Below are 26,051 nucleotides of genomic sequence, written 5' to 3'. Positions count from 1 at the left end.
AAATACCTCTCACATTCTTTCTTTGGCCCTGCTTCTATGGTACTTGTTACTTAGGAACACAGAGTAAATGTAGTATTATATTTTATCATATCAAATATAGTCATTTCATCAAGTGCTGTTGACAAAGGGTTATACTAAGGGCAAACTAAATTAGTACTTCTTTCTCTTATTTGCCTGTAATATCTAAGAGCCATGTGCTTGAGAATGAGAAGCTCTTGCTGTTTGTGATATTATCCTAGGTCACCCTAAAATAGAAGGAAATTAAGGACTTAATTCCATGTGACTTTTGTATCATCTGGCATATCTATAGCACAAGGATATTTTCCTTCTTTGGAAAGTCCTCTGAGAGCAGAATCTTAACAATTTTAACTTCTTTCCTTTAGCGTCAAAAGCAATACCTGAGATATAGACGGCTTTTCATGGATATTGAAAGAGAACAAGTAAAAGAACAACAAAGGCAAAAAGAACATCAGAAGAAAGTTGAAAAGTAAGTTCTTTGATCCATTACAAGTTAAGATGATTTTGAAAGCTAAGTTTTAGAAATAATCAGGCAGTGGTTTTGCCTTCTGATCCATAGTGGAAACAACCGTTTTTTATCTGGATAGAAGTATGAAAGGTAGTTAAGAGCTATGTTTTTTTTAATAGACTTTTTTTTTTTTTGAACAGTTGTAGGATTACAGCAAAATGAAGCAGAAAGTACAGAGTTTTATTGACCCCCTTGTGGTATACATGGACTGCCTCCTCCACACTCAACATCCTGCATCACAGTAGTATAGTTATTACATCTGATGAACTTCCACTCACACAGTATAATCCGTATTTTACTTTGGGATGCACTCTTGGTGTTATATATTCTTGTAGATTTTGACAAATGGATAATGGCTTGTATCCACATAATATAATATCATACAGAATAGTTTTACTGCCCTAAAAATGCTTCATGCTCTACCTATTCATCTTTCTCTCCTCCCAGCCCATGGCAGCTATTGATCTTTTTATTGTCTCCATTGTTTTGCCATTTCCAGAATGTCATATAGTTGGTATACAATATGTAGCCTTCTCAAATTGTCTGTCTTCCACTTAGTAATATGCATTTAAGTTTCCTCTAATACCTTTTTATGGCTTGACAGCTCATTTCTTTTTAGTGCTGAGTAATATTCTATTGTCTGGTTGTACCACAGTTTTGTTTATCCATCCACCTTCTGAAGGAATCTTGGTTTCTTCAAAGATATGGCAGTTATAAATAAAGCTGCTTTAAATATCCATGTGCAAGATTCATGTGGGTGTATGTTTTCACCTCATTTGGGTAATTGCCAAGTAGTGTGTTTGCTAGATCGTATGGTAAGAGTATGTTTACTTTTGAAAGAAACCGCCAAACTTTATTCTAAAGTGGCTGTACCATTTTGCATTTTTGTCAGCGATGAACAAAAGTTCCTGTTGCTCCAGATCTTCTCCAGCATTTGGTGTTGTCAGTGTTTTGGATTTCGGCCATTCTAACAGTTGTGTAGTAGTATCTCGTTGTTGTTTTAATGTGCAATTCCTTCATGATGTATGATGTGGAGCATCTTTTCATATGCTTATTAGCCATTTGTACGTTTTCTTTGGTGAGGTGTCTGTTTAGGTCGTTGGCTCATTTTTTAATTGGGTTATTTGTTTTCCTATTCTTTTTTTTTTTTTTTTTAAAGATTTTATTTATTTGTTTGACAGAGATAGAGACAGCCAGCGAGAGAGGGAACACAAGCAGGGGGAGTGGCAGAGGAAGAAGCAGGCTCATAGCGGAAGAGCCTGATGTGGGGCTCGATCCCATAACGCCGGGATCACGCCCGAGCCGAAGGCAGGCACTTAACCGCTGTGCCACCCAGGCGCCCCTGTTTTCCTGTTCTTGAATTTTAAGAGTTCTTTGTAGTTTTGGATAATAGTCCTTTATCAAATTTTTTTTATTTGATAAAAATATTATCAAATGTTTTATTTGATAAAAATATTTTCCCTCATTTGTGGGTTTAATTCTCATTCTTTTGACACTATCTTTTGGAGAGCAGAAGATTTTAATTTTAATGAAGTCCAGCGTGCAGTTATTTTTTTATGTATCATGCCTTAGGTATTGTATCTAAAAAATTATTGCCATACTCAAAGTCACCTAGATTTTCTTTTTTTTTTTTTTTTTAAGATTCTATTTATTTATTTGAGAGAGAGCATGAGACAGAGAGCATGAGCAGGGGGTGGGGGAGTTTGGAGGGGCAGAGGGAGAGGGACAAGCAGGTTCCCCACTGAGCAGGGAGCCCGACGCGGCTGGATCCCAGGACCCTGGGATCATAACCTGAGCTGAAGGCAGGCGCTTAACCGACTGAGCCACCCAGGTGCCCCTCACCTAGATTTTCTTTTGTGTTATCTTCTAAGAGCTTTATCATTTCGTGTTTTACATTTAGCTCGATGATCCATTTTAAGTTAATTTTTCTAAGGGGTGTAAGGTCTGTGTCTGGATTCATTTTTCTGCACAGTTGTTCCTACCCCATTTGTTGAAAAGACTATCTCTGCTCCATTGTATTGCTTTTGCTCCTTTGTCAGAGATCAGTTAACTATATTTATGCAGGTCTATTTCTGGGCTCTCTGTTCTGTTCCACTGACCTATTTGTTAATTCTTTTTCCAAAACCACACTGTCTTAAAAGAGAAATGATGCCTATGAGAGACTCACTTTTGCTTTAAGGACATATATAGGCTGAAAGTGAAGGGATAGAAAAAGATACTCCATGCAAACGAGCACCAAAATAGAGTGGGGGTGTCTATCCTTATATCAGACAAAATAGATTTTAAGTTGAAAGGGTCACAATAGACAGAGAAGGTCATTACATAATGATAAAGGGGTAAATTCATCAAGATGATGTAACAATTATAGATATTTATACACCCAGCATCAGAGTATCTAAACATAGTCTTTGCTTTGGCAGCACATGTACAGAGTACCTAACCATGAAGCAAATACTAACAGAACCGAAAGGAGAAATAAACAGCAGTGCAATAATAGTAGAAGCTTTAGTATCCTCCTTTAAACAATGGATAGAAAATTAATAAGGAAACATTGGTTTTGAACAACCCTAAAGACCAAATGGACCTAACAGACATATACAGAGCAATCTGTCTAACAACAGCAGAACACACATTCTTCTCAAGAATATACAGGACATTCTTCAAGATAGATCATATGCCACATAGGCCACAACACAAGTCTTAACAAATTCAAGAAGATTGAAATTATATCAGGTATCTTTTCCAAACACATTGGTATGAAAGTAGAAATCAGTAACGAGGAAAATTGGAAAATTCAAAAATACTTGAAAATCAAGTAGCACACGTGTGAACAACCAAAGGCTCAAAGAAGAAATCAAAGGAGAAATAAAATGTTTAGACAACAAAAATGGAAACACAGCATACTAAAATGTATGGTATACAGCAAAAGCAGCTCTAAGAGGAAAGTTTACAGCTAAAAGATGCCTTCAAGAAAAAAGATCTCAAATAAACAACCTAATCTTACAACTTAAGGAACTAGAAAAAGATGAGCAAACTAAGCCCAAAGTTAGTCAGAAGGAAGGAAATAATAAAGATTAGAGCAGAAATAGAGAATAGGAAAAAAACAGAAAAGATCAATGATACTAAGAGTTGGTTTTTGAAAAGATAAACAGAACTGAAATGCTTAGCTAGATTAACCAAGAGAAAAAAAGAGAACTCAAATAAATAAAACTATAAACAAAAGAGGAGACATTACAGCTGATACTGCAGAAACATAAAGGGTCATAAGAGACTACTGTGAACAATAATATGCCAACAAATTGGGCAACCTAGAAAAAAATGCATCAATTTCTAGAAACATGTAACCTCTCCAGACTGAAATGTGAAGAAATAGAAAATCTAAACAGACCAATTGCAAGTAACGAGATTGAGTCGGTAATCAAAAACTTCCCAAGAAACAAAGGTCCTGGACCGGGCTTCACTGGTGAATCCTACTAAACATTTAAAGAAGAATTAACACCAGTCCTCTCAAACTCTTCCAAAAAACTGAAGAGGAGGGAACACTTTCCAACTCCTTATAAGGTCTTCCCTGATATCAAAACCAGACAAGGTCACTACAGGAAAAGAAAATTACAGGCCAGTATCCCAGAACATTGATGTAAAAAGTCTCAACAAAAAATTACTAACTAACTGAATTCAACAGGACATTAAAAGGATCGTATACCAGGATCAAGTGGGATTTATTCCAAGGATGCAAGGAAGGTTCAGCTACCACAGATCAATCAGTATGTTACACTGCATTAACAAAATGAAAGATAAAAATCATATTGTCGTCTTAATAGATGCAGAAAAAGCATTTGACAAAATTCAATATCCATTTGTGATAAAAACTCTCAAACTGATACAGAGGGAATGTACCTCAACATAATAAATCCCTACATGACAAGCCTACAGCTATCCTACTCCATAGTGAAAAGCTGAAATCATGGATTGCCTGGGTGGCTCAGTCGGATAAGTGTCCGACTCTTGGTTTCATCTCAGGTCATGATCTCATGGCTCCTGAGATCGAGCCCCTGTAGGGCCCTGTGCTCAGTGGGGAGTCTGCTTGAAGATTCTCTTCCTTTGCCCCTCCACCTGCTCACAAGTGTGCTCTCACTCTCTCTCAAATAAATAAGTAAATCTTTAAAAAATAAGATGAAGAAGAAGAAGGAGGAGGAGGAGGAGGAGGAGGAGGGGAAGGGGGAGGGGGAGGAGGAGGAGGAAAGCTGAGATCTTTTCCTTTAAGATCAGGAACAAGACAAGGATGCCCATTCTCCCCACTAACATTCAACTTATTACCAGAAGTCCTAGCCAGAGCATTTAGTCAAGAAAAAGAAATAAAAGGCATCCAAATTGGAAAGGAATAATCAAACTGTAACTATTTGCGGAAGACATGATATTATATATGGAAAACCCCAAAGACTCTGCCAAAAACTTGTTAGAACTAATAAATGAATTCAGTAATTCCTGTATTTTTCAGGATACAAAATCAGTTTACAAAAATCAGTTGCGTTTCTATATACTAACAGTGAACTATCAGAAAGATAAATTAAGAAAATAATCCTGTTTACAATAACATAAAAAAGAATAAAATACTTAGGAAAAAATTTAACCAAGGAAGTGAATATTTTCATATTGATGAAAGAAATTTAAGAAGATACAAATAAATGGAAAGATATTCCAAGCTCATAAATTGGAAGAATTAATATTGTTAAGATGTTCATACTATCTAAAACAATACACAGTTAATGCAGTTCCTGTCAAAGTTCTAAAGCAGAAATAGAAAAAGCAATACTAAATTCTAAAATCTGTGTGGAACCACAAAAGACCCTGAATAGTGAAAGAAATCTTTTTTTTTTTAAGATTTATTGATTTGTTTGAGAGAGAGCGCATGCACACCTGCGTGTACCTGCATGCACGTTGGGGGGAGGGGCGGAAGGAGAGAAAGAATCTCCAGCAGACTCCCCGCTGAGTGTGGACCTCCCAAAGCAGTGCTGGATCCCAAGACCTTGAGATCATGACCTTAGTGGAAATCTCCTCAAGCGACTGAGCCACCCAGGCACCCCTGTGAAGGAAATCTTGAGAAAGTAGAACAAAACTGGAAGCATCACACTTCCTGCTTTCAAGCTATATTACAAAGCATAGTAATCAAAACAGTATGGTTGTAACATATACAACAGATACATAGATCAATGGGACAGAATAAAAAGCCTGGAAACAAATCAGTTAATTGACATCAAAGCGGTCAAGAATATACGATGGGGAAAGGATAGTCTCTTCGATAAATAGTGTTGGGAAAATTGGATATCCACATGCAAAAGAATGAAAGTGGCCCCCTAACTTACTCCATCAAAAATCTACTCAAAATGGATTAAAGACTTGAACATAAGACCTGAAACTATAAGACTCCTAGAAGAAAACATAGGAGTAAGCTCCTTGACATTGGCCTTGACAATGATTTTTGAATATGACATCATAAGTACAAACAACAAGCAAAAAGAATCAAGTGGGACTGTTCAAACTAAAAGACTTCACTCAGCACAGCGAAGGAGACAGTCAACAAAATGAAAAGGCAACCTGTGGAATGGGAGAAATATTTCAAAAGTATATACCTGATAAGGTGAATATATGAGAAACTTACACAATTCAATAGAAAGAAAACCTCAAACAACCCAATTTAAAAAATGGTCAGAGGACCTAAATAGACATTTTTCCAAGAAGACATGCAAGTGATCAATAGGTGCATGAAAAGGTGCTCGCTCAACATCACTAATCAACAGGGGAATGTAAATCAAAACCATAATGAGATATCACCTCATACCTTTCAAATGGCTGTTATATGAAAAGAGATAAGTGCTGGCAAGGATGTGGAGAAATGGGAAACTTGTACACTATTGGTGGGAATGTAAATTAGTGCATTACTGTGGAAAACAGTGTGGAGATTCCTTAAAAATTAAAAATAGAACTGTATGATCCAACAATACCACTTCTCAGTATATATGTGAAGGAAATGAAATCACTATCTCACAGAGGTATTTGCACCCCCATGTTCATTGCAGCATTATTCACAATAGCTAGGACATGGAAACAGCTTAAGTGTCCGTCATCAGATGAATGGATAAAGAAAATGTGGTACATATATAATAGGATATTATTTAGCCATGAAAAAGGGAAATCCTGCCATTTCTGACATGAAAGTACATTGAGGTATTATGCTTAAGTAAAATAAATCAGAGAAAAAAGTACTTTATGACCTTACTTATATGGGAAGTCTAAAAAAATGAACTCATAGAAATAGAGATAGATTGGCGTTTGCCAGGACCGGGGGGTGGGGGTGGAGCGTGGGGGAAATGAGATGTTGGTGAAAGGCTGCAAAATTTCAGTTATAAGATAAAGGAGCTCTGGGGATCTAATAATGTACAGTGTGGTGACTGTCATTACAGTACTTGAAATTTGCTAGGAGAGTAGATTTTAAATGTTCTCATCACACACACAAACAAAAGGTAACTGTGAAGTAATAAAAGTGTTAACTAATATCATGGTAATTAGTCCATACTATATATATAAGAAATCATTGATATATATTATACATCTTAAAGTTACACAATATTTTTGTCAGTTATCTCTCAATAAAGCTGGGGGGGGGTTGGGTTCCAAAGCAAGGACTTCACTTCTTATCCACATTTGAGAGTGATTCTGCATTTGCTCAGCAAACATTAATCTGGCACTTTCATATCATGGGACTGTCCTAGACATAGGCATTACAAAGATAAATAAAATGTGGTTCCTTTTCTTGAGGAATTCATAATCCAAGGTGGATGGGGGAATAATTGTGTGCAAGTAAGTAGTATAATTGTTACAATAGAAGAAGTAGGTACAGAATCCTGGAGAAGACAGAAAAGGGATTACTGATTCCATCTGGAAAGTTAGAGAAATTATTACATTTCCGTTGGGCCTAGATGGATAAATATGTGTTTACTGGGGAAGCAGATAAGGATGGTGAAGTAGAAAAATCAACATAAACTGAGAGTGAAAGCAAATAATGGTATTCACGCAGAGTTTTATAATTTAGAAGGGCTTTCGTATATTATTTCATTTGGTATTTTTCAACAAACATTTATTGAGAATCTGGCACATGCCAGGTACTGCATTATATGCTGAGAATATTAAATGTGAATATGTGGCAGGGTAGTAGTGGTTCATAGCACAGGCTTGGAATCAAATAGTCTTAGGTTTGAATTTGCAACTTATTAGCTGTGTAACCTTCAGCCTATTTCTTTACCTCTGAGATTCAATATTTTTAATTATAAAATGAAGATTATAATCCCTGTCTCCTAGGTTGTTGATAGAATTAAATTGAGAAATATATGTAAAATACTTAACATTGTATTTGGCATTGAATAAAATCGTGGTAAATAGTAGCTATTATGACCATGATGATAATGATGGTGATGATGATGGTGGTAAATAGGATGATCATGATGATGGTAAATAGGATGAGAACCAAGGGAGGCCAGACAAATGGAGATGAAAATAATAATTATAATGCTATATGAGAAGTAAGGCAGGGTTTGTCTTTTTTCTTTTTAATAATTTTTATTTTGTTATATTAGTCACCATACAGTACATCCCCAGTTAGGGATAGTCTAAGGAGGTCAAGAAAGGCTTTATATGTAGATGGGTTAGTACTCAAGCGGGGTCTTGAATCAGGAATTGAAATTTGCTAGATGGTCATGGAACGTAGTAGGAAAGTGTAACATATGTGTGGGAAACAGTGTGAAGACTTGGGGTGACTAAATTGGTGGAAGTGAAGTGGCAGAGGGGCTATCAAAAGGCTATTGAAAGATTTTAAGGCATAAGTCTTGTCAGATTTGTATTTTAGAAAGATTATTCTGACAACAGTACAGAATGGTCTGGAGAGGACAGAAAGCTAAGGCAAAGAGTCTAGTTAGTAAGTTATTTTAGTAGCTGAGGTAGGAGATGATGGGGGACATTGGGAACAGAGAGTCACATATTTAATAAAACTTAAGAAATAGAATCCATAGGACTCAATGACCAGTTGGGTTTGGTGTTGTCAAGGGTAGTTTCTTTTTCTTTTTTTTTTTTTTAAGATTTTATTTATTTATTTGACAGAGATAGAGACAGCCAGCGAGAGAGGGAACACAAGCAGGGGGAGTGGGAGAGGAAGAAGCAGGCTTCCAGCAGAGGATCCTGATGTGGGGCTCGATCCCAGAATGCCAGGATCACGCCCTGAGCCCAAGGCAGACGTTTAACGACTGAGCCACCCAGGCGCCCCTGTCAAGGGTAGTTTCTAACTTTGTTCTTGGGTAGCTAAATGAATGGTAGTACCATTAACATAGGTAGGTAATGCCCAAAGAAGAACTAGATTTGACAGAAAGCTAGCAAGTTCAATTTAGGACATTGAGTGGGAGAAGCCTGTGGAACATTAAAGGAGGGCTGACATGCACATTTGGAAATAAGGAACTAGAGTTCTGGCAGTAGTGAGGACTAAAGATTTCTTTAGGAATTTTCAATATTTGTTTCAACATGAATTGGGACCAAGCATAGAAGTACTTCTGGGGGACAGATAATTAAGAGGAGCTTTTGTTGGTCTTCAGGCACTGAATTAACAAAATTGGAGACTTTGAGGGGGTCTCAAACACTTGATTAATTTTCTCCTCAAGACATTTACCAGTGTTTAAATTTGTGCAGTAAAGAAGGCTAAAGGTGGGGCACCTGGGTGGCTCAGTCAATTAAGCATCTGCCTTTGGCTCCGGTCATGATCCTGGGGTCCTGGGATTGATCCCCATGTTGGGCTCTCTGCTCAGCGGGGAGTCTGCTTCTCCCTCTCCCTCTGTTCCTCCCCCCTGCTCGTTCTCCCTCTCTCTCAAATCAGTAAATAAATCTTAAAAAAAAAAAAAAAAGGCAGCTAGGGGTCTAAGTTGAAAACTTCTGGAAAGCATAGAGAAATTTTCTATAATCGTATTGTACATGTAGAGTTCAGGACCCACCAGGGTGAGGTGGGGGCTGAGTAGGACCCAATGAATATAACCAGGCTTTCAGTCAAAAAGAGGCTGAAGAGTTCTACAGGAACATGGAGAGTTCTACACTAACAAAATGATCTAGCCAACTATAGAATAAGCCTTACCCAAACTGTAAAGCAGCCTTGATTCTGCTAAGTGCCTGATTGCATTAAGGTGATGAACCCTGCATTCTCCACCTAGCAGAGATAAGGGTGAACTTTTTCTGGTCACAGATAACATTACTTGGAACCTCTAAATTTATTTTAAAACAGCATTCAGCATTCAGTCAGAATTTTCTAGGCATGTCAAGAGGTAGGATCAGGGGCGCCTGGGTGGCACAGCGGTTAAGCGTCTGCCTTCGGCTCAGGGCGTGATCCCGGCGTTATGGGATCGAGCCCCACATCAGGCTCCTCTGCTATGAGTCTGCTTCTTCCTCTCCCACTCCCCCTGCTTGTGTTCCCTCTCTCGCTGGCTGTCTCTATCTCTGTCGAATAAATAAATAAAATCTTTAAAAAAAAAAAAAAAAGAGGTAGGATCAGATGATCAAAAGCCAAGAGGAAAAGAGACAACAGGAGCAGACTTACAGATGATACAGATATTGGTATTAGCAGACAAGGACTTTAATAAAACAGGTAAATAGAGGAAAAGATGAAGAAAATAGATGAAGTTATGGAGGATTTCACCAGAGAACTGAATCTATAAAATAGAAAAAAATAGAAAGTCAGGGGTTGACAAATATAATCTTAAAATAGGAACTCAGTAGAAACACAATGAGATACCACTTCATATGCATTGGAATAGCTTAAAAAAGAAGACGATGACAACGAACTTAACAGTACCAGATGTTGGCAAGGATATAGATGAGTTATAACTGATACATTGGTAGTGAAAGTGGAAAAAAACATAACCACTTTGGGAAACTTTAGTATTTTATATAGTGAAACATACATTTACCTTATAACACAGGCCTTTTACTGATAGATATTTCCTCAAGGAAAATGAAAACATTTATAAAACACTGAACAGTGATAGAATATATTGTTTTTATGTGTCAATGGCACATTTATCAATAGATTGTATCCTGGGTTATTTTTCAGAATATGCTCTCTGATTATAGTGATGTTAAGCTAGAAATCAATGAGCAGTACATTTGAAAAGAGTTCTGAGTCAAAGATAAAATTGCAATGTAAATTATTAGGAAATGCTTTGAAGAGAATAATAATGAAGATAAAACATATCAAAACTTGTCAGATACAGCTAAAATAGTGCTTAGAAGAAATGTTAGAGCCTTAATTGCAATTATCAGATAAAGTAAAAGGGCTAAAAATCAATGTTTAACTTTCCATCTTTAAGAAGTTAGGAAAAAATAGCAAATCAAGAAGAGGGAAGAAGTCATAAAGAGCAGAAATCAGTGAAATAGAAAACAAATATACAATGGAGAAAATCAACAAAGCCAAAAACTGGTTCTTTGAAAATTTAGTTTTGCCAGGGATATACCACTTTAACAAATCAGTGAAAAAGAAAAGAGAGAAAACCAATATTAGGAATGAAGAGGGAGTCACTACTACAGAGCCTTAGAGACATTAAATGATGATAAGAGGACATAGGAACAATTCCATGCTAAAAAAAATTTGATCATTTTGATGAAATAGACAAAGCTCCTTTAAAAAAATGTGGATGCAAGAATAAATAGAAAGCTGACTCATCCCATATCACTTAAAGGAAGTAAATCAGTTATTTTTTTTTAAAGATATTTATTTATTTGAGAGAGAGAGGGCACACATTCAGGGGGAGGGACAGAGGGAGAGGGAGAGAAAATCCCAAGGAGACTCTGTGCTGAGCACAAAGCCCAATGTAGGGCTCAATCCAATGACCCTGAGATCATGACCTGGGCCCAAATCAAGAGTCGGATGCTCAACCAGCTGAAGTGCCCCCAAAGTAAATCAGTTAGTTATTAAAAATCTTACCAAAAAGAAAAATTTATGGTCAGATCTAGGCTCAGATGTCTTCACTGGGGGATCCTTGCCAAATATTTAAGGGAAAAAAACAATACCAAGTTTTATGTAAACTACTCTAGACAATGGGAAAAAGGGAATTCATCCCAAATAATTGTAGAGGCCAGCATAATCTTAATATCAGTCTGACAAGGACGTTACAAGAAAGGAGCATTACAGACTGATTTCTCTCATGAACAGAAATGTAAAATTCCAAGTGAAATAGTAGTCCAATGACCTTTGAGGGGCACTCTTGCATGCCCTTGCCCTTGGAACTTCTGCCTAAGCCTCTGCCTCCTGCCCCAGGACAGCTTCTTAAACACCCCTGAACTTTTCCCAAGCCACGGACCTAATGGAAACAAAGCTTTTTGCAATACCAATGATGATGAAAAAAAATGACTGAAATATCCCAAGGTGTTTTAAGAATTATCTTTGGATGCTGGAAATAATTTTTTTCTGTTCTTTGTGTGTTTCTTAATTTTTCAAAAAAATTTTTTTTAGAGATTTTATGTATTTATTTGACAGAGACAGCGAGAGAGGGAACACAAGCAGGGGGAGTGGGAGAGGGAGAAGCAGGCTTCCCGCCAAGCAGGGAGCCTGATGCGGAACTCGATCCCAGGACCCTGGGATCATGACCTGAGCTGAAGGCAGACACTTAACGACTGAGCCACCCAGGCACCCTTTCAAATTTTTTTATCGTTAGTGTATTTGACTTTGAGAACCTAAGCAATATCTGCAGGAGCCCGTTGCTGGTGCATATCCTGTTTATTTTGTAGTAGAGAGTACAAGGACTTCTGAAATTTTTATGTGGCAGTCCACTTGCAAGAATGGTTTCCTTTGAGGTGTTTAATAGTTGCTTTAGTATGTTTTTATTCTCACGTGCTTTTTCTCCCCTTGAGATATAATACTGTTGTCTTATTTTTTTTTTTTTAAAGATTTTATTTATTTATTTGACAGAGATAGAGACAGCCAGCGAGAGAGGGAACACAAGCAGGGGGAGTGGGAGAGGAAGAAGCAGGCTCACAGTGGAGGAGCCTGACGTGGGGCTCGATCCCATAACGCCGGGATCACGCCCTGAGCCGAAGGCAGACGCTTAACCGCTGTGCCACCCAGTCGCCCCTATAATACTGTTGTCTTTTTTTTTTTTTTTTTAAGATTTTTTATTTATTCATTTGACAGAGAGAGAGACAGCCAGAGAGAGGGAACACAAGCAGGGGGAGTGGGAGAGGAAGAAGCAGGCTCCCAGCAGAGGAGCCTGACGTGGGGCTTGAACCCATAACGCCGGGATCACGCCCTGAGCCGAAGGCAGACGCTTAATGACTGAGCCACCCAGGCGCCCCATGTTGTCTTAAAAACAACTTGACAAAAACAGCTGCAATGAAAAAGTGTGTGTATGTGTTTTAGATTGGGGTAGAAGAGGCTTGGAAAAATCTTCATGAAGTTGTCTAGGGTAACTTTAGGTAGGTTTCTATTTAAATATTTCAAGGATCTTTTCTATTCTTAATGTTCATTAGGACTATAATTATGTAATCTCCCTGGATAACAATTTCAGAATCTAAGGACATTGGCTCTCAGGAAGTTCATTCTTATATCTAGGCCAAATTTGTCTTACTATAACCTAGTCATTTAGCCATAATTATGATCTGATCTGCATCAAAAATTCTTTCAGCTCTGTAGTGCCCATATATAAGCGTTTTAGCAACTCATCAAGCAAAAGAACAGAAATTTAGTTCAGTTCATATAACTGAAGCCAAGACATCCGTGCTGTGGGTGTTCTATGTCTAAGCTAAATCTCCTTATGACGTGCCCACCACATGGCATAGACAGTGGGGAATTCTTCTTTAGCTACATGCTGACCTTCTTTGAAAGCTTTTCTGCTTAAGGCTTTTGTTTTATTGCCATTTTCTCACTGGATAATCTTTTTCTTCTTAGATTTATACTCCTGACCCCAGAAAAAGTACAGAGGTCTCTATCTCACGGATGGTATCAGAAAATTAACTCTGTTGTCAGTCATTTGCAAATAATTAAAAATGATTTTTTTGCTTTGTCCTTGTTGAAGAAACTAAATCATATATGCCTTTTTTGGCACGGTTATGATTTAACTTAAAGACAAAACCACTTTAGAAGCATTCAAAAATGAACATACATCTGCTTTCTAAACAGGACTTGATAATAACTGCTTTACCTCAGTTGTTGTAAGAATCAAATGATATGTTTTCATTCATTCATTTAGCAGCAATTTATTGAGTGTCTATTAATTGGTATACATGATCGCTAGACTTAGGGGGTTCAAAAAATGAAAGACCTCATCCTACTCTTCAAAGATCTTACTAGATAGATTTCACTCATGAATGGGGAAACAGATAAATGAATAGATAATTATAATACCATATTTTCAGTATTACAAGACAACATAGCATGTGGTTAAGAACATGCAGAGATATGTGTTCACATCCCACCTCTGCTACTTACCAGTTGTGTGACTTTGGGAAAGTGACCTCAGTAAGCCTCGGTTTCTTCTCTGTAAATCAGGGATAATAGTGGCATATACTTCATAAAGTTGCTGTGCAGATTAAATGAGGTAACCTGTAAATGTGTGTAATCTGGCTCAGTGGATGCTCAGTAAATGTTAGTTGCTAAGTATTTAAGGAAAAAAATAACATCAAGTTTTACATTATTCCAGAGAATGGAAAACAGGGAATACTCCCCCAAATAATTGTAGAGACCAGTATAACCTTACTGCCAACCTGATAAAGACATTACAAGAAAGCAATGTTAGAGACTAATTTCTCTTATCAACATAAATATACAAATCTCAAGTAAAATAAAATATTTCTTTTAATGCCATTAGAAGAAAAAATTGCAAGAATATATGGGGGTACAGAGACTGTGTTTTCAACTCGGAATTAGGGATATAGTTGTAGCAAAAGGCTTGCTGGGCTAGTTTTGAAGGATTAGAAGCAGTACTATGAGACAAAATTGTAATTGGGTTGGAGAAAAGACTAGATGGGAATCTTAGGTAAAAGGAATAACGTTGTAAAAGCAGTGACTTGAGAGAATACGACACTTCTGAGTTGGGTGTGATTAGCAGTAAAAGAATAGCAAGAGGTGAGTCTTAAGAAATAAAGACAAGATCATATACAGCTTTGTATGTCATGAGAAGGGATTTGGATTTTATCCTGAAAACAGGAGCCTCGTAGGGCATTGTGGGGAATAGCTGAGGTGACTAAGACTAGATGTTAGGAGATTATTGAAGTAATATACTTAGAAGATGAGAGGTGAAATTGTTTTTTTTAAAAAAACGTTTATATAAAGTCCTTACTGTGTGTCAAGTACTTTATATAGATTGTCTCATTTAATTGATATGCAATTCTGCAGGATAGTGGTAGCTGCCATTCATTGAGTGTTTATAATGTAGCAGGCACAGCGTTGAGTGTTTTAGTGGCATTAGCTCATTTACTCACTTCAATAACCTTATGAGGTGAACTTTATTATTCTATAGAAAATGAGCCCTAGAGGGGTTGAGTAATTTGCCTAAGATTAAGATCACACTTAGCAATGGCAGAACTGGAATTCAATCCCAGATTTATTGGATTCCATCACCTAACCTCTTTGAAGCCTGTAACACCACCTTTCACAGAAGCCAGGGCCAAGGAGACAATGAGGAGGAGGCAATTTTAAGAGAATAAGACAGAGTCGATAAGATTTTGTCAGTAGAGAATTCAGGGTTAAGTCCCAGGTTTACGGCTTAGGCCACTAGATAAAATCTAAAACAGATTTGCCTGGGAGGAGGTAGATGTGGAGGGATAAGTTTAGTTTGGGGCATACTGGGTTTAAGGTGCTTAAAGGAAATCCAACTAGAGAACCCAGTAGGAAGTATTATGTTATTTTTAATAATGATTTCAGAAATCACTAAGGAAGAATACTTAGCAGAATCAGGAAGTGAGCAGACAGAAAGGTTGAACAGACAAACAGGATCAGCAAGCAATGATTTAGACCTGGTAGATTAGACCTTAATCCTGTTGTGCCAAAGAGGAATATTTCTTTCACGTCTTTGAGATCTAACAGGGCACTTCTTTAACCCCTGAAATAAACCTGTTTTTAAATCTTATAAGCAGAATTCCTTTTATTTGAAAGTATTGGTGTTGCCTAATTTCTGGCTCGGGAAGACAGAAACCAGAGAGCCAAAAAAAATAGGCCTCATTTTTAGTTTTAGGTCTGTATTTTAGTTTTAACTTTGTGAAGGATTAGTGCTGTGGCCTTATCATATGGAAGATGACTGAGTTTTTGAGTTGTTGCAGTTTTACTACTATTTTTTAATGCAGTTTGCCTGCGATACTGATTTGTCTTCACGATTCTTTCTAGGGTGTAAATGTTGACCTATACTTTTTGTTTAGTTGTGCCAACACACAGCATAGCAAGTTTACCAACTGAATTGCAATGTTTCCTATTCTTTCTCTCTTTTACTGAAAGTCTGACACTAGTTTCAGAATACCTTTTGGCATAACTGCTGTAGCTACATTCGCTTCAGTGCTCTGGAAAAAACCAATTCATTGACATGTTGATTTCTGATCTGGTTTAGTTTCTATTGTGTATCAACTGAAAGTTATATTTACACAAGAGGCCTTAAAGGTATCAGAGACAAATAAGAGCTTGTTTACACAATAATTGTTTATATCAATTTTGTAAGTTAACTTTATCATTTTTGATTTTATAATCCTTTCTGAAACTACTATATTGGAAATAGTTCTTAACCTGAGAATCTGATCAAACCTGTGTGTTCTTTTCCCAGAAAAATGCCTTTGAGACAATCCAATGGAGATGTCAAATTGGCATGTAGTTAAATAGGTTTGAATCTCAGAGGAACTGTCTGATGGAGCTGTAGCTTTAGGAGATACAGATGTTGGTGGCTATCTGAAGCAGATGGCATACCTAAAGTCACCTGGGGAGAAGTTACAGTGCAAGAAGTGGAGAATGCCTGGATATGTTGTATTTCTGCTTATGTACTATGACTTTTGGAGGGCCACAGACTATTTTTAATATCTAATATTTTTTGGTCTCTCAAATCAATTTTTGCTACCTTGGGTACAATATTGCTTCCATTGAGAATGTATATGCTAGATGGATTACATGCCCTGTAGGCCACCATTGACTTTGGAGAGAGTTGTTTTGATGGAGCGATAGATGGGCCTCAAAGCCACATTGGAGTAGGTGAGGAGATCAGGAAATAGAGACAGAAAGTCTAGACAACTCTTACAAGATGTTTGACGTAAGGATTAGCTAGGGAAGAGGGGGAGGGGCTGAGTCCATCAATTTTAGTAACTGTTCTATTAGCAAGATCTGCAGTGTCAACATTTGCAAAACAGTGCTGACGTGTTTCCTTAGTTCTTAGTTTACTGGGTTAGAGAATGATTGGCATAGAGAATTATACCAGTAACTAAGCTTTTCCATTGTCATTCACTTGGCTCATTTTAATTTCACCATCGAAAACCTCAATTTGATTCATTACCTTCAGAAAAATCTCTTACCACTTGCCTTTTTCACAACATAAGGAGTTATCGAACTAAGCAAATATAAATGTCCTCAAAATACCACTTTTCTTTGCTGGATGTCTTTGGAATAAGATCTCTATGTAGATCCCTAGCCAGGAGCACCTTCGCGATTTTAGGCTCATCTTTTAGCTTTTGTACTCTTTTAATCTTGTCCTGTCATTCTCTTGCATATTTCACACATTATATTTTAAGAGAGCAAGTTGACATGTATTTTAAAGTCAGTTGTGAATGACTGTATGCCTGTTTTGGCTTTCCACACATTCTCTTTCTCATATTCCTGCTACACTGCCTCGTTTGCCTTTAAATCTTCATCTTCACTGATATGAAAACATCTCTCTCTGCCCACATTGCAGTATGGAGATTTCTTACCTCTAACCCTATTATGACTTTATATTGCACTTGAGTTTGAATCATGCTATAAAAGATATGTTTATGTTTTATACCCTTTGAGAAATATTCAGTTTAGACTTACAGTTGGAGCTCAGCAAAGATGGCAAGTGTGGGAGAACACTTGTAAGAAAATCCTGGTTTAAAGTACCCTTGTCAGTTTGCTAGAGATGACCGTGATTAGCTGTCAGAATCTGGACGGACTTGACTTCCGTATACAATACAACTACGGAGTCTCGTACTTTTCCAGTGCCTGGTCTTCCAGCCTTTGCAGGATGGTTTCCAGATTTTTAATATATACCTGTGTTAATCTAACTCGAAGGCCATAATTCCCCTGGAGTAAATAGCTTGCCACAAATGGATAGAAGCCCAGAATTTTCAGCAGCCCGTGCTTTATTGACGAGGTATGAGTGTGACTTGGCCTCATACTGCTGTTGAGAAAACAATAGCTCTTTTGTTTAGAAGTAATTTTTAACAACTGACATTATCCAGCATGTATTTATAAGTTTTAGTCTTGAATCAGTCATATATTTTAACAAACATTCATTACTTAGGTTTTCTGATATTTTTCTGCTTGAGCTGCTTATTTCCTCTCTACTTATAGTGAGTTTTTTTTTAAATACAATTAATGTTCAATAAACTGCACATATTTAAAGTGTAAACTTTGATGTTTTGACATATATGTATGTATACACACACATATATGTGTATATATGTGTGTGTGTGTATATATATATGTACACACATATATATATGTATATATATATATACACACATGTGAAACCCCTAAAACCACTACCATAGTCAAGATAGTGAACATATCTATCATCCCCAAAAGTTTACTCATGCCCTTGGTAGTCCCACTTTTTTCTCCCTCCCTGTCTCTACCTCCCTAGGCAACCACTGGTTTGGTTTCTGTCACTATAGGTTAGCTTGCATTTTCTGGAATCATGCTATTAGCAGACTCCCAAAATCAGATTCTTGAGTCTCAATGTCATAGAAATGAACTTTGAATTGCAGAGAAAGAAAACAGGCAGAGTTTATGGGAGATAGCTTGGATACAAGGTAGCTGATAAGAAAGAGGACTGTTGCCCCTGAAGGGGTACTGTGCATGGTTTTTAAAGGCACTTTTCCAAGGGATGAGGGGCTAGGACTGGGAAAGTGTCCTTCAGTCCCTGGATCATTATCTTCTGGTCATCACTTGTTAGTAGTCTCAAGATAGTTGTAGGTTGCCTTTTACCATGGTCAGCATTGTTTAGGGTACCTGAAAAATAGAAATACTTGTACAAGCCGACTTTGAGTTGTTACTTCTGTGTGAACTGGTTTCTTTTGTTTTTGTTCAAATAACCATTACTCTCTAACAGTTGTTATTTGCTCATTTGTTCTTTCTGAGAAGGAGGTATTTGTCCTTAAGTGTATGGAAACAACTCTTGCTGTAGACCAGTGGCTTTATAGGAATTAAGTTCCTCTTGTTTCCCCTATACTGCCTCAATACAACATGTACTCTTGTGCCCATCTCCTTTTACTCAGCATAATTATTTTTAGATTCATCCTCGCTGTAGAGACAAGAGTTCATTCCCTTTTGCTGTGGAACAGTATTCTATTTTATGGATATACCACACTTTGTCCATTCATAGCTTGATGGACATTTGGGTTGTTTCCAGTTTGGGGCTGTTAGAAAAAAAGCTGCAATGAACATTCATGCCTAAGTCTTTGGAAATATGATACCTTTTCTCTTGGGAGTATACCTGGGAATGGAATAGTTAGATCATATGTAAGTGTATGTTCAGTTTTTTATAGAAGCTGTCAAACTGTTTTCCAAAGTGGTTGTACCATTTTATTTTACCACCAGCATTGTAAGAGATTCAAGTTCTTACAGCTTCACCAGTGTTGGGTATTGAGTATGGTCAGTCTTTTTTATTTTAGGTGTGTTGTGGTATCTCATTGTAGTTTTAGTTTGCATTTCCTGTATGACTGAAGATGTTGTACATCTTTTCAAGTGTTTATTTGCCATCAGTATATCATTTTTGGTGACATGTCTATTCAAACCCAAGTTTTTTGAGTTGTCTTATTGAGTTTTAAGATTTCTTTATTTTTTATTTCTTTATTTTTTTTAGATTTTTAAAAAAAAAATTTTATTATGTCATGTTAGTCACCATACACTACAGCCTCAGTTTTTGATGTAGTATTCCATGATTCATTGTTTGCATAAAACACCCAGTGCACCATGCAATACGTGCCCTCCTTAATACCCATCACCGGCCTATCCCAATCCCCCATGCCCCTCCCCTCTGAAGCCCTCAGTTTGTTTCCCAGAGTCCATAGTCTCTTGTGGTTCATTCCCCCTTCTGTTAACCCCCCCTTAATTCTTCCCTTCCTTCTCCTACCGATCTCCCTGCTATTTCTTGCATTCCTACCAGCAGTGAATGAGAGTTCTTATTGCCCCACATCCTCATCAGCATTTGGTATTGTCAGTGTTATAGATTTTGGCCATTCTAATAGCTGTGCAGTGGTATCTCATTGTTTTATTTTCCATTTTCTTGGTGACATATGATGTGGGTCATTTTTTCATTTACTTGGTTGCCATCTGTACAGTTGACCCTTGAACAACATGGGGGTTAGGGATACTGACCCCCCGTGTAGTTGATGGTTTGCATATAACTTTTGTCTCCCCCAGAGTTTAACTACAGATAGCCCACTCTTGACTGGAAGTCTTATCGATGACGTAAATAGTTGATTAGCACATATTTTGTTTGTTATGTATATATCATATATATATATTCTTACAATAAAGTAAGCTAGAGGAAAGAAAATGTTAGTAAGGAAATCACAAGGAAGAGAAAATATATTTACATTACTATAGTGTATTTATCGAAAAAAACCCAAACGTATAAATGAACCCATGTTGTTCAAGGGTCGACTGTGTATATGTATGTACAGTATACATACATGGGGAGAAAGAGAGAAAGCAAATGTGGTGAAATGAGAACAGCTGGTGAATCTAGGCATGGTCATTGTATCGTTCTTTCAACTTTTCGGTAGGTTTGAAGTTTTCCAGAGTAAAAAATTGGGAAAGAAAGTATAGGATTGAAGACCCTCACAGTCAGCTCCAGCATGAGATGGTTCTCCCTCACACTTGCCAGAGGAGGTCCCTAAAATCTAGGGCTTTGTGACAGAAGCAGCTGGATTACTAGGGACTGCTTTTCAAGCAGCTTCCCAGTGGGGCTGGATTGAGCCGGCTAATTGTGGGATGTCAGGCTGGATAGATTCTAGTTTGTCTGATACCAAGAAAAAAATAGGTCCTATATTTTAGGTAACCCTGATAAGATGCCTCCATGGATATGAGTAGTAGTCAGACCCAGGGGATGAAGCGGGGCTAGGAAAGCTGGACAGTTGGAAAACCTGGAGCACCATGACAAGGGGGGGTCTTCTCCTGAATTGCCTTTTCCTATCGCGATAAGCTCCTACAAAATAAAGCACCAGGCACAGAGGTGCTGGCCGTCAGTTGCAGTGGGAGCACTCAGGCCTGAGCAAGAGTAGGTGAGTGCCTGACAGCACCTGAGTGGTCTGCAGAGGATTTTCTCTGGCCTCCTGTGCAGGCCACAGGCTTTGACCTCAGGTCCGGAAGGCCTGGGGTAAGTCCTGATCCCACCGCTCGCATGCTGTGAGGCTGATTCCTGTTATTCTTGTTCACACAAAAAATGCTGACTTCCCTCCAACCTGCCTTATTGATGGGCTACAAAAACTGAAAACAAACCATGGAAGGGCCTTTTTAACTCCTAAAGGCCAGTGAGATTACCTGTTACTATTACTTTCTAGGCATGAAGCAATTTGTTTTGCAACTTTCCCCCCTTTTTAGGTCCAACTCAACTAGATATTTTTTTAGTCCTTGAGTAGATTTTCATTATGAAGTTGTAGGAGTAAAGCTCTTTGATCCTCTGAGGAAGCAGGATTGAGATACTTTGAGATGCTCATTTTCTCCTGAACAGAGAGTGGCAGAGGATGATACCCTTTTGATATATGCCTTCACTGGGGAAATAGATCCCCGGAGGCCAGTAGTGACTCACCTGCACTGGCCACAGTGTCAGTGTCCTCGCTGAGCAAATACTGGCAGCTATCTGCCGGAGTGCTGTAAGGGGAGGGAGTCGGGACCTCCACGAGTCCAGGAGGTCAGCCTTGGCATCTCAGGGGCAGCAGAACTGACAGAGTGGAAGGGGAGTCCTGCCTTTGATTGGTCTTAAGGAGGAGAGGATTGAGTTAGTGGGTATGTGCCACAAAAGTTTAACTCAGCGCAAGGGAGAACTTCACATGACCGTGTCCAAGTTGCAGTGGTTGCACGGGGCTCCCCTGTACTAGAGTTAGTCTAGCACAGCTCCATCACCCCTCCTGGAGGAGGTTTGGGAGAAGATGCACCATTGGCCAGAGAGTTGGATCAGATGATATGCTAGGGCTCTCCCAACTCTAATAGTATGAGCCACTTTTGTCTAGCAGTGAATTTGAATTAACCCATCCTCTGCTTACTAGCCCTGTGACCTTGGAGATATTTATCAGCTTTCTGAGCCTTACTTTTGTCAGCTATGAAATGAGATTATTGACATCTACCCTGTGTCTGTCACAAGGTTGTTTTAAGTATCATCAGAAATAAATGATGGGGCACCTGGATGTCTCAGTCAGTTAAGCATCTGACTCTTGATTTCAGCTCAGGTCATGATCTCTCAGGGTTGTGAGATCTAGCCCCACATTGGGCTCCACGCTCAGGGGGGAGTCTGCCTCAGGTTCTCTCTTCTCCTCCTCCTGCTCCCTCTCCCCCTGCTTGTGCGCTCTCCCCCTCTCTCATTAAAATAAATCTTAAAAAAGAAAGGAAGAAAGAAAGAAAAAAGGAAGGAAGAAAGGAAGGAAGGAAAAGGAGGGAGGAAGGGAGGGGAAATGATTCCTAGTGAAATCATAAATGTTCTCACCTCATTCTCAGTACTCTGCCCACAGTTCCAGGGTGACGAAGTGAGTGCCTGGACTGGCTAGCCCGTGGTTCAGAGCAAGGATCACAAGTGCTCAGGGGTCAGCACTAAATCAGATTTCAGTAGCCATCCTCCATCCATGGTTACCTCTTTGGCCCTTTTTGTCTTCCCTGTCCCTATACCTTTGCTCTTCTCTTCTTTCTTTCCCTTATATTCCTTCCACTAGCACTTTCTGATAGGTTGCTATGTCCCAGACATCTGCTGGGCCAGGGGGAGCATGTAAATGATTTCCAGTCCCGCAAGTGTGTCTTGCCTGGTGCAGGGAGAGCACAGAGAAGCGATGAGGTGAGCAGTGCTCTAAGGGAGGTTTGTGCAGTGGGGTCATACGGTGGCAGTCTTTTGGCAGGACAAGGCTGGAGGAGCAGAAGCTAGACAGGGGTAGTGTTGGCCAGGAAAAAGACATTTGGGCCTGTCTTTGAAGAATAGATGATGATTTTTCCAAGTAGAAAGGGCCAGGGGAAGGCATAAACAAAGAGCACGTGGATGTGAGTGTCATTGAGCCCTGTGGGCTTTGCTTCTCTGCCCCCATCCGTAACCAGCTCCTCTCCTCTGGGCAGCTCCCACATGCAGCTTCTTTCTAAGCAAAAAGATTTGAAAGCTATGGACAGTGTTTGGAAATACTGCTGCCTGCTCATTGGGGTCTGCGAAATATTACTGTGAAATAAAGGCAGTAATTGTCAACCCTGGCTGTGTACCAGAATCTCCTGTGGTTTGTTTTTGGTTTTGTTTTAATTCAAGTTTCCTGGCCTCACCTTTCATGTATTCTGATTTAGTAAGTCTGGAGCGAGACCACGGAAATTGCTATGATCTGCTTTTACAAACTTGGAAGTAGAAATATTGTCACATCGTCTTTGTTTTTCCAGTTCCTCACTAAAGACTACACGTGTTTTGTTGCAGGAAGCTCAGTATCATCTAGTAAAAATGCTCATCTAGCTTCAGTTTTCTGAGAAGCCTAAAGGCTTTGAAGTTCTAAAAAGTGAAGGAACTGCTGTGGGTGGGATTAGCCCCGCCTTTTTTCCCAGAGGAGAGAGAATGGATAATGAGCAGTCCACTACTTATCTTCCCTGGGCCTCAGTTTCCTCATCTGTGAAATGGGAATTGAAACAGCACTCACCTCATCAGATAGTGGTGAGGACTAAAAGAGCACAGAGAACATAAGAGCACATAGTAAGTGCTCAATAAATGATGGCTGTCATTATAGGCCTGCCTAGTGGTTAGCGGTGTGGGCACTGGAGCTAGACTGCCTGGCTCACAGGCTGGCAGCTACTCTCCCTGTAACCTCCGTGGCTCAGTTTCCTTCTCTGTACAATAGGGGTGGTCATGACTCCCTCACAGAACTGTTAGGAAATGTTACCAAACGAATAAGTGCAAGACACTGAGATCATTGGTGGGCAAATAACACCAGAGAAATATTAGCAGTTATTATTACTTCTGCTGTGACCTCTCACTGCCTTGCAGTGTCGCTGTTGGATGCTGGTCCTACCCTGTCATCAGCTGGTGCTTATCAGCTACTCCTCGTGGCCTTTTAGGCCCAACTGTGGCCCTTCGAGAAGGGAACATAACCTCCCCCTTTGCTAACCATAGCCAACGGTACCCTGAGTTGGTCTCCTGATATAGCAGTTCACCTACGCAGCATCCTGCCAGGGTACCAGCCAGCCCTGCAATGCTGAGTCAGACCCAGTTCTAGCTCCTCCTGCCAGTGGAGCCAAAATCTTTGTTCTCCCACCTCCTTACCCACAGAGACCCACCCTAGGGTCCGCAGCTTTTCTGTTGCTGTCTTGGAACCTAAAAGGTCTGAGTACTTCCCTGTCCCCCGTGAGGTTAGTCTTTTAAAGGAAATTACCAGGGTAAGTCCTGGGGTCCCCACACCCCCTTTGTTCAGATGGCTGCCTGTCCTCTGTGGTGCCAAGTGATTGATGCTCATTAGAGCTATTCTCCAAGGGATTACCAGGTGCTAACATGTGGAACCATTGCTGGGGATTGTAAGGCACTCATCTCTGCTTGGAATCCATATTATGTGTTAATTTTTTAAAAACCCCATGCATAATTCTGATATCCAGCCAAGGTAGAGAATCACTAAAATAAAGAAGACTGAGACTTAGTGGTTATTAAGACTCTCCTGTACAAGCTGGGAAGCTGTGAGCTGACTCTGATTCCCCAGCGTGCAGCAGACTCACCCAGGCAGTCTGCTTATCCTACAGATTCTCAAGTCTTGCTGATTCAGTAGGTCTGGGAGCGGAGGAGTGGGGAGGAATCCCAAATCCTAGTGAGATGCCAGGGGAAGGGTCCCATAGGGAGGGTACGGACAAAGTGGGTGGAAGGCTGCCTGTACAGTCAGCGTAAGCAGGAAGTTGTGCGAGGCAAGGGAAGTATCTTAGGTAGTAGTTGTTATCATAAGGCGGAAACGTAGTGCGGCTCTCAAAATTAAATCTCAAGTCTCTTGTCAAATAATACATTCCCTCTGTGGATATCAGGGAATATTTTCAGATGGGAGAAAATGTATGTCCAAAATAGGAATCCCAATAGCAGAACCCTCCATGGGAGGAAGGTGAACCCCTGGGAATTCAGGCTGGGGAGACAGCTGCTGCCAGTGGTCAGCAGGGAAAGGCTGGGGCTCTGATCACCTCCTGGCTCTTTTCTGTCACTGGACTGCCCTCTGTCCACTTCCACCCACGGGTATATCAGATAGATGACCACATGAGCACAGGGAAAAATATCCTCCCCATCAGGAAAGCATTCTCATGTGCTGCCACCACCACTGGTTTCATTTCCAGGGATATCAGGCTGAGCAAGCCTGAATGAGGTCAATGGGGGCTCTCTCTGGAATTTTTGAGAAGTTGTAGAAGGCACATGCCTGGTCATACCTTGAGTTCTTTATGTGAAACCTTTCGTTCTGACAGTTGACATCACGTTTGCCCCCCTGGCTCACTGCGCATGGTTTCGGTTTTTGTAGCAGTGCTTATTGTGAGAGGTGAAAGAATATTTCCATCTGGTCCCGAAATAATCAGCAAGGAAAACCTATCCAGCCAGGAAGTAGGTAACTGTGGAATCAAATCATGCTCAAATGCTACTGCCTCCAGAGCCCACACCTCAGGAGTCACTCCCTCTTCTCTGTATCCTGGCAGTGACCCTAACATGTCTCCTGACCCCCGGAGAACCCTGTGATAAAGAACTCAAGTCATGGGACAGGAGCCTCTGAGGTATCACCATTTCCAATACAATGTCAGAAGGCTACCAAAAGGAGTCCTTTGCTCACGTGGTCATGCTTTCAAACCTCTGACCACTTCCCAAGGAAGGTTCGGCTAATATTTGGGGGCTGAAACAGTAGCCTTCCTGAAGCAATGGTGAGTAATTACTGGAAAGTTATGTGATTGTCTGAGTTGAACCAATTTGTCAAAGATCATTTTCCTTTTCACTCATCACCTTCCCCACATCCCATGAGAGAGTCCCCAGAGCACAATAATCCTTTCCAGAGACACAATCTAGAGACACCGAAGAAAAGGAACAAAAGTGAGGCTAATTTTGACTTTTCTGGG

General features: G+C 39.4%; 1 protein-coding gene across 10 annotated transcripts in view; it reads left to right on the top strand.

Moving 5' to 3' along the window:
* Positions 1-26,051, top strand: part of CCDC15 (coiled-coil domain containing 15) — a 71,360-nt gene that overhangs the window by 30,703 nt on the left and 14,606 nt on the right. For 8 of the 10 annotated variants that reach the window (XM_087868322.1, XM_087868321.1, XM_087868323.1 and 5 more), the window contains one exon: positions 384-487. In XM_087868322.1, coding sequence (XP_087724448.1) covers positions 384-487 — 104 coding nt within the window. Of the gene's footprint in view, positions 1-383; positions 488-2,946; positions 4,705-25,640; positions 25,860-26,051 lie in introns of those variants that run through there. The other 2 variants (XM_087868327.1, XM_087868325.1) reach the window with 2 other exon arrangements.

This window comes from Ursus americanus, chromosome 16 (assembly GCF_024610735.1).
Source record: "Ursus americanus isolate L20-20 chromosome 16, mUrsAme1.1.p, whole genome shotgun sequence".
NCBI classification, from domain to species: Eukaryota; Metazoa; Chordata; class Mammalia; order Carnivora; family Ursidae; genus Ursus; species Ursus americanus.
Note: the sequence above shows the minus strand (reverse complement) of the source record. Positions and strands in the feature narration are given on the sequence as shown.